This window comes from Triticum dicoccoides, chromosome 3B (assembly GCF_002162155.2).
Source record: "Triticum dicoccoides isolate Atlit2015 ecotype Zavitan chromosome 3B, WEW_v2.0, whole genome shotgun sequence".
Classification (NCBI taxonomy): domain Eukaryota; kingdom Viridiplantae; phylum Streptophyta; class Magnoliopsida; order Poales; family Poaceae; genus Triticum; species Triticum dicoccoides.
In genome coordinates this window covers 139,903,180-139,912,093 of record NC_041385.1, presented here as the reverse complement: position 1 = coordinate 139,912,093, position 8,914 = coordinate 139,903,180, and the positions used below count along the sequence as shown (strand labels likewise).

General features: G+C 40.4%; 1 protein-coding gene across 1 annotated transcript; it reads left to right on the top strand.

The window, feature by feature from the left end:
* The first annotated feature begins 248 nt into the window (after nucleotides 1-248).
* Nucleotides 249-8,914, top strand: LOC119275195 (IAA-alanine resistance protein 1). The gene is made up of 11 exons (XM_037555995.1): nucleotides 249-643; nucleotides 741-824; nucleotides 910-959; nucleotides 2,024-2,075; nucleotides 3,229-3,333; nucleotides 3,646-3,902; nucleotides 4,827-5,003; nucleotides 5,143-5,250; nucleotides 6,339-6,440; nucleotides 6,519-6,563; nucleotides 8,530-8,914. The coding sequence occupies exons 1-11, from the start codon at nucleotides 292-294 to the stop codon at nucleotides 8,680-8,682; spliced, it is 1,485 nt and encodes a 494-aa protein (XP_037411892.1). The 5' UTR covers nucleotides 249-291; the 3' UTR covers nucleotides 8,683-8,914.

Genomic DNA, 8,914 nt, shown 5'->3' with positions numbered 1-8,914 from the left:
ATCCGCGAACATTTTATATTATACTAGTAATGAGAGCTTTATTGCAAATGTTCTAGCAATCCATCTTCGGGCATACTTTCAACCTCTCTGTTCCGTTCTGTATCTGCACCAGTTGCACTGTATATGTTTTTTTTAGAATCATGGTGCGCTGGATATGTTTTGTCTTTTTTTTTTTTTTTGAGGATCATGGTGCACTGGACACGTTATCCCGCGTACATGCCCAGCAAAGGCCCAAGCAGCGGCAAAAGAGAAGCCTCCGCGAGGCCCCAACGCTCTCACGCTCTGGTCGCAATGCTCTGCCGTCTCCTCTCCCTGCTGCTCCTGGCCGCCCTTCTCGCCGCCGCGGCTGGGCACGGGGATTCCTCCGCGTCCTCATGCCCCTTCCACGGCGGCCACGACGAGAAGCCCCACGAACACCATGACCACGGGCACAGCTGTGGGGGCGCCCTCGATGATTCCAATCACGAGCACCACCACCACCACAGCCACCATCACCGCGACGAGATCCAGCGGCTGCTTCCGGAGGAACTGGCCGAGGAGGCGGATCTCGAGCTCGAGGGCTTCGACCACGACCACCATCACCACCATGATCACCACCACGACCACATCCACGGCGATTTCCACCCAGAGTCAACATCCATGGGTCAGGATTTTCACCTGCTCTGTGTACTTTCTGCGGAATGTGCGATTTCTAGGCGTGCTGCGCCACGCCACGACTGATAATTTCGGGGATTTGGCAGGCGTGTGGTTGAGAGCGATGGGGTGCTCGCTGCTGGTTAGCATGGCGTCGCTCGTCTGCCTCATCCTCCTCCCAGTAATCTTGTGTGAGTTCCCTGCTTTGATCCATGGCAACCACTCTTCTGAGTAAGTGCTCACATTCTGACTGTTTGTTTTATTTGAATTTTGCAGTTCAGGGGAAACCGTCGAAGGCCGTTGTGGATGCACTTGCAGTGTTTGGGGTAGGTGCAGAACTTGCAGTTGTTAGAACATTCTTAAAGACAAATATTAAGCTAGCAAATAGATGGGCGGTGGCTTGGTCAAAGTGGACTGCGATGACCACATTGCGAAGATTAGATGTGTTGGCTGGTAAAACGGCACGGTTGGGTTGACGCACCGGCCCGACGGAGCCGATGATATCAATAAAGGTCGAAAAGATGATTCCGTTGACGGAGATGATGGAGAGGAAGTTTGAAGATAGTATAGATCCATATATCCGATCTAGTAGCTTTAGGCTCCCACCGGTCGGCGCTAGCTGTCGATGGTGTTCCGCGATGTACCTAACAACAATGCGGTGGATGTACATAGATTTGTATGACAAAGGGACATCACCTTAGGTTGCCAGATGGACACGGGGGACAAGTTTACCTAGGTTCTGGTCCTCGTGTGGCGAGTAATAACCCAACTCCTGCTTACATGAGATTATATCATAGAGGGATTACAGTGGAGGTGCACAATGGTGTATCTGGCGAGTTGAGGATCAAGTCGCCGAATAAGACGGAGGTGGACGATCTAGGAGAATGCCAAAGATCGGATCTACAAAAGCCCTATCTTGCTATTCTAGGTTTTTTGGAGTGGTCGAAGAGCTCCCCTCTCCTAATCGTCTTGCGGGGATACCCTTATATAAGGGTCTTGGTCGATGGCCACCGTCCTCCATGTTGACCTTGCCGTGCAAGCCTTGGACTCCTTCTTTGGTAGTCGCATGGTTCCCTTTAAGGAAACCAGGGGTGACACGTCTAAGGGAACTGGCTGCTCAGGTATGGTCCCCTCGAACCGCACATGTATGGGCAAATACAGCCCACAACATACTGTGTGCGGCACAGGAATACTGTAAAACCACTTCCCCTCAACAAAAATTAATCTAACAAAGAATCGGAGATGACATTATGCATCGCAATTATTGAATTTCTTGGTTTGTCGTACCAAGTATTTGTTTTGCTTTTATAATTTTCTCTAGGTTCCTTGCTGAGCTGTTGTTGAATAATCAATAACAGATTTTTTTTGTTTCGTTTATGATGTTTTGTAGGCAGGCGCAATGCTTGGAGATTCATTCCTTCATCAACTGCCTCATGCTTTTGGTATTGTTGCATTTTATGTCTTTTGTTCTTATGTTTTTGTTTCACGCCTTCATTGTTGTGCATCTCAGAAAGTCAGAATTTGTGTGCAGTAACAGTTGATCTTCTCATTATCAACATCAATTCCCATCAGTTAGCAACTTAACATTTTCTCGAACGCACACTGCACCGTATGTTATTTTGTATTAGAAGAAGAAAGCGTTGAAATGATGTGAGGTTTGCAAAACATACTCAAACCAGAACAAAAACTAAAGCAAAGAGCAGCCTAGCCTAAACAAAAAGCAAAGGGAGAAGAAAAGCCCCCAAAACAAAGAGCTCAAAAACTCTACGGAGGTAACTTAGCATATTGTTTCCATGAACTGCAGCTGCATGTCAGCCTCCCTATCAGTTTTTAAGTGCTGTTGTATATTGTTCCCTGTATGTATGCTGGTAAAGGAGGTATCGTGGGGTATAGCAGATGGGTGTATGCAAAGGGTCTGTTGGAGTGAAACTGTGCGCAATGTTGATAACTGGTCTGCTCTCTACAGTGTATTTTGCTGCCCGGTTTTTAAAGATATTTTGTTTATATGCCAAATAGAAGCACAGTAGCTCGCAAACAAATTATCCGATGCGTGCACTCTGTTAGGAGACTAAAACTGAATCATCTACTTGATAACGATATCTTCTATTTGTAGGATCTAGGACATGATTTACATTTTTTTAACCCTTTCCCCTGATTGTTAAGAGTTTATACGGGACTGAAGCATTGCACTTCAGCTAACATGTAATAGCATCGTTTGTTTGTTATGCTGATATTAAACAACAACAACAACAACAAAGCCTTTAGTCCCAAACAAGTTGGGGTAGGCTAGAGGTGAAACCCATAAGATCTATGCTGATATTAAAGTTTGGAAAAAAAAACTGTACACCTAGCAATGGTCTTGTTAGGAACCTTGAATGTTATAGGGCATTTCTGCTTGAATTATATCATTTCCTGAGAAATCCGGGGAAATTCTAGTGTTTCAGACATGCCCTAAGTAATGCATTTTTCTTGAACCATTTTTTTGGCTATGTTTCTGACCTTTGTACCTGCAGTACCCTTACACCATTTGTGGTGCTAATCTGTCTTAGCTGCACTCTTATTTGTTCCTCATTTTATGTTTCATTGGGTACACAGGTGGAGGGCACTCTCATTCACACAATCATGAGGATCATGATCATGCTCAGGAGCATTCACACGCACACTCCCTGAAAGATCTTTCTGTTGGCTTGTCCATTTTATGTGAGTATTACCTTACATACCTAAATCAAACAGTGTTTTCCCTTAGGGTTAACATGCCAAAAGGCCTATCAATTATTTGTCGAAGTCGGAATTTTTTTCAGGATAATCAATGTTGACATGCCATAAGGCCTACCAATTTTATCTTATTATTTCTTATTATGTGATTGCTCAGTTTTGTTAGGAATTAATCGTCGTTGCATGTTACTGAACAAATGTAAATACAATGATGAAATTGTTAATCATTTTATAACTCAACTGCTAATCTCTTTTCTTTTTCCATGCTTCTATGCAATATTCCTCCATTTCATGCAGTTGGTATTGTATTGTTCTTTATTGTCGAGAAGATTGTGAGGTACGTTGAGGACAATTCTCAAAGGGGGGGTCATAGCCATGGGCACCATCATCACCATCATAAACGACAAGACATTAGTGATAAGGCCAAGTCGGGTCACATAAAAAGTGACGATGAGGGTAAAGACACAGATCAAGCACAACAAAATTCTTCGCATGATGGCGCAACTGGAAAAATAATAGATGCTGAAAATGAGCAAGAATCAAATGCTACTAAGGTATACCTAATTCTAGTTGATATAAATTCTGAAGGTATCCAATATGTTCTCCTAAGCCTTCAAATCTTATCATTGCATGGGTACTTGTGTGTGGAGATGCTGATCTCCACCTGTGCAGTGTCGCACCCTATATTCCGCATGTGTGTTTTCCAATTCAAAATGTTATGAAAAAGTACAAAAAAAATTCTTGAATGGACATTATGACATGACATACGCACTTGCAGAATTTGAATCATATGCATCCTGTGAGAAACAAACAAATTGATACACCTTGCATATCATACTATTTATATGCAAGCTGCACCAATTTTTTCTTTTTACTCAGGACACATGTATTCATGTTTTGGCACCAAAATTTTCATGTGGACATGTTATAACCTGATGGACATGCATGATTTGTTCTAAAAATTTGGTACAATTCGAATATGGCAAAACATACCTCAAATATAGTGCCCCCACCCAGGTGTGCAAAATCTGCTCTTTTCCTTGTATAGTTCATTTACATTGATGAAGTACAATAGTTAGCTATCGAAATTTGTGAACAAAAATGGCCTTGGTTGGAAACATGCCTGTAAAGTGTGGAAACTTGGTTAGCTGGGCAATAAAATTTAGTGCATTCCAAAAATCGAAGGACACTAGGTTCAGCTAAAGACAAGTATATTTGTGCGAACACAACACTACCTTTTGTGGTTGTCAAGTCGCCCTGCAAGCATGCCAAATGATATATTTGTGAAAGGTGCACCATAACACACAAAACTGTGATGTGCCACAGCTGTGGTAACAATCTACATACTGACTGCCACATAAATAAAAGAGATAAAATAGCAAATGTAGCAGTGAAACTAAATTAATATTTGGTAATTTCTACTGTAACTACTCTGTCATCTCTACTGTTTTAGTGAAAACTTTTTGTATTATTCACAGGAAGCCGTTTTAGGATCACAGAGACCAGCTTTGGACGTGGTGCCTGGTGCCACCGACAGAGAGCCTATCAATTCTGAAACTGATCCTGCCCCTGGCAAAGCATTATCGAGTGAAGATTCCTCTGTTTCAAACTCCAACCTCGTGTTTGGCTATCTCAATCTTTTCTCAGATGGTGTGGTAAGTCTATGATCTGAATACTCACAGCTATTTCTATGTTTTAGTCTTGCCCGTGCAGTCGGATTGTATATTAGATTTTTTAGCCTTTACTAGGTTTGATTTGATGGAATTTCAGAAAATAAGTATGTGATTAATGCAGCATAACTTCACTGATGGGATGGCTCTTGGAAGTGCTTTTCTGCTACATGGTTCTGTTGGAGGATGGTCTAGAACTCTATTTCTACTCGCTCATGAACTTCCTCAAGAGGTTATCTTCCTCCTCAAGTAACTGATTTCAGATCTAACTTACAGTATTACTCTCCTCTTGCCTCCTACCAGTGTTACTCTTTTTTTTTTGCATTGTTACGTAGTATTAGTTAAAACACATATTTGGCATTGGTTCAGTATGTTAGACCATGAGCCGTGTGCTACTTTCACTGGTACCAAGAGGAGAGAGAAGTCTTGGTACCAGAACCTCACATTGACACAAAATGTCAACCGTGACCAATACTGTTTGGAAATGCTAGCTTAGACATGGTGTGATGTGTCAATCTGGTTACCGGTTCCGGGACCACACATGGTCTGTGGCTTTGTGCCCTAAGTTCATGAGACAGTTCATGTTCTGCTTTTCTGGCAATTTTGTGATATTCTCTATCAAAGTGCATCAGATCCAGAAGATAAGAATCCAGTATCACATCTAATCTTTCTTATCTGTGACTAATAATGATTTATCTTTTTAGAATGAGATTACATAAATATATGAACTCTTTTTGCATGCTGGTCGCACAGGAAGTTCTGCTGGAGTGAAAATAATGGTCGTGATATATGAATGAATAGCTAATGTGTCATGTGGAATTTAGATTTTCATATATTATTATAGTATTATGCTTGTAGCTTTGGATCTCTACTTCTCTAAGTTCTCCATGTTGGGAAAGGAATATTGGTGTCTTACAACCGGATTAGTTAGATTATTACAGTGATGCTTGTTTTTTGTTTACGTGTAGCATGTAGGATACTTTATTGGAAATGCTAATGGGCGAACATTCGATGGGAAGGCAGTTCCAGCGAACGCCCCCACAACCTTGGATCCAGATCACGTGGATGGCAATTTTTTTTAAATCGCTGGCAATTCTTTCCTATACATGTCAATTTCACCTTCCGTACATGTCATTTCCCTAAAAAACGCATGTCAATTTTAGTTATTCCAGCATGGCAAGTGGGGCGTTCGCTGGTAATTCGCCCCTAGCGAACATTCGCCAGATAAACGCGTCCTACTTTATTTGAATTAACTTTTTTCTGAATCACATGAAAAATAATACTGCTGGTTGATGATAAACTTCTCATCTCTTTGTTAAGATTGGGGATTTTGGGATTCTGGTTCGCTCAGGATTCACCGTATCTAAAGCCCTGTTTTTCAACTTTCTCTCTGTGCTGGTTGCTCTGGGTGGGACAGCACTGGTAAGTTCTTGTTCTATCCTCTCCCGAAATAAAATTATTATTCTGGATTGAGTCACTGATTTTCTACCTCATGTGTAGGCACTGTCTTTGGGAACGGATCCAGGACATTCCTCTTTGATTGAGGTAAGTTATCTATATATATTATTATTTTATTATTAAAATGGAAGGCAAACGAGTTACCATGTGCTTCCACATGGACTGAATTATCTAAGTCCATCGATCATCAATTTGAATGGCTAAAATTTAGAAATCAATGTACCTAACATATGAGCTTAAACCCATTATGTAATACACCAGTATTTGTATCCGAATTGGCAGTGACCGAAGTCCATCCAAATCAGTCCAGAACATATGCAAGCAATGACATCACGCTGATCAACAAATGATTTCACTTATTTGCTTAGTATCTACTCCCTCTGTAACTTAATATAAGATGTTTTTTGACACTGTCATGGACTCTAAAAACGTCTTATAAAAAGTTACAGAGGGAATACTTCCTATAGAATGCGAGTTAAGGAAAAATCATATGTACTTTAGTCATACTGGATGCGGTCATATTGTATTAATTAAATAGATAAAAGTATAAATCTACTAAAACAGTCCCTCGGTTTGAAAATGTAAGGTGCATAACTGAGCGTGTAGTCAATGTTTTAAAGTTTGATCAGTAATGTGTAAAAAAGTTGATTGACCGAGGGATACAAACTAGTGTAAAAAAAGCTCTTATATTATGGGACGGAGGGAGTAATAGTTATAACTTTCTAGCAACCAATAGGAGAGGCCACGGCCAGAACAACAATAACAAAAACAACAAAGCTTTCTGTCCCAAGCAAGTTGGGGTAGGCTAGAGATGAAACCCAATACAAACCTATGAGAACCCATAAAAGAACTGATTGTGTACAGGACATCATCAGAGAAAACAATCTACAATAAGCGTGACGAGGAGAGAATGTTTGAGGATCGTGTACATGGAACACATGACATGGGTAATAACCAGCATCGATGCGACATGGGTAAGGACCACCAGATCGACACGGCATGAGTAAGAACGACCAGATCGATGCACAACAATCCATGTCCCTTGAAGTGGTAAACAATATAACTTGAATAAAACGAAATGGACATGCTTGGAAAAAGGCATGCTAGAACAGGAGTGATTGAGGGGCATAATATTTTAGCAATCCATACATATACATGTGCATCATGTATAAATTGCGTTAGATGGATGGACGACAAATAAATAAAGACATGTGTACACATCTTTATTCACGATATTCACAAATCTGATAAGGTAAATGCAATATCACTAACAATGTGAGGGTGGAGGGAGAAAACACAAGATGTACTTATGAGGCTTCTATACATAAATTATTTATTGGTCGAACAATCCTTCAGATTAAAAAAACTATATATTGATAAATGCCTTCTTTGATATCTAGTTATTTATCATCAACGAAATATAAAAGGCATAGACTAAAATCATGGGTGCAGAAGTAACTTTTTTGAGTTAGGATATTAATATCTGATAACATATTTATATTGGTGAAGTGAAATTAGTTATCATTTTATTCGTCATGGATTTTTGATACTATCATGTACTCCCTCCGTCCCAAAATAAGTGTCTTGAGCTTAGTACAAAACTACAAATTTGTACTAGAGCTAGTACAAAGTTGAGACACTTATTTTGGAACGGAGGGAGTATAACTTTTTGTAAGCATGTTCATATGAAACATAATGGCCAAAGTTTGTTCTGGAGTATGGAGATTTTGTAAAAAGATGCCGTGATAGGAATGCGCGGGTCACCATGCTAGTGTTCTATTAAAGCTGTTTCTGCTTTCTGCACAACACAAACCATCTAATGTCTCATTCATAGATCTTGATAGGATATAATCTTCCTTCGTTTGGGACGCCCAAGTTTCACACACAACCAAATTAGCTTCCATCCATATTACATTATCACTCCCTCCGATCCATAATAAGTGTTGCAGTTTTGAACTAAGGTTGAACGATCGGAGGGAGTAACTAATATAAGTAATATTTACTTTGTGTGCTATTATAGCTGATTCGATACCTGGTATTCATACCTCTACAGGGATTTACTGCTGGTGGTTTTATTTACATTGCTGTTGCCGGAGTCCTCCCACAGATGCATGATCAGAAAACTACGCTAAGCAACTCAATGTGTCAGTTGATTTTCCTGACAATGGGAATGCTGGTCGCTCTTGGGATATCTTTGGTAGAATGATTTGGGCATCCAATTCTCTGTAGTTTTAGCGCTGAGATGCACTTACATTAGTCCGGTGAAATTTTCAACTACAGCCGGGAATATGAATTCTGTCGATATTGTGGCTAAAAAATATAGCAGTACTTTGTTGGCGACTAAATTAATTTCACTTGCATCACTAGTATCATCGATAATTTGATATAGACCTTGTAAACTTTATGCAACCTTGAATCTTGTGATCATAATTAGTGCA

Coding starts and splice junctions, on each gene's coding strand:
- LOC119275195 (XM_037555995.1), top strand. CDS start 292: ATGCTCTGCCGTCTCCTCTCCCTGCTGCTCCTGGCCGCCCTTCTCGCC. Junction 825..909: donor CCTCCTCCCAGTAATCTTGT/GTGAGTTCCCTG, acceptor TGAATTTTGCAG/TTCAGGGGAAACCGTCGAAG. Junction 5,004..5,142: donor ATCTTTTCTCAGATGGTGTG/GTAAGTCTATGA, acceptor TGATTAATGCAG/CATAACTTCACTGATGGGAT.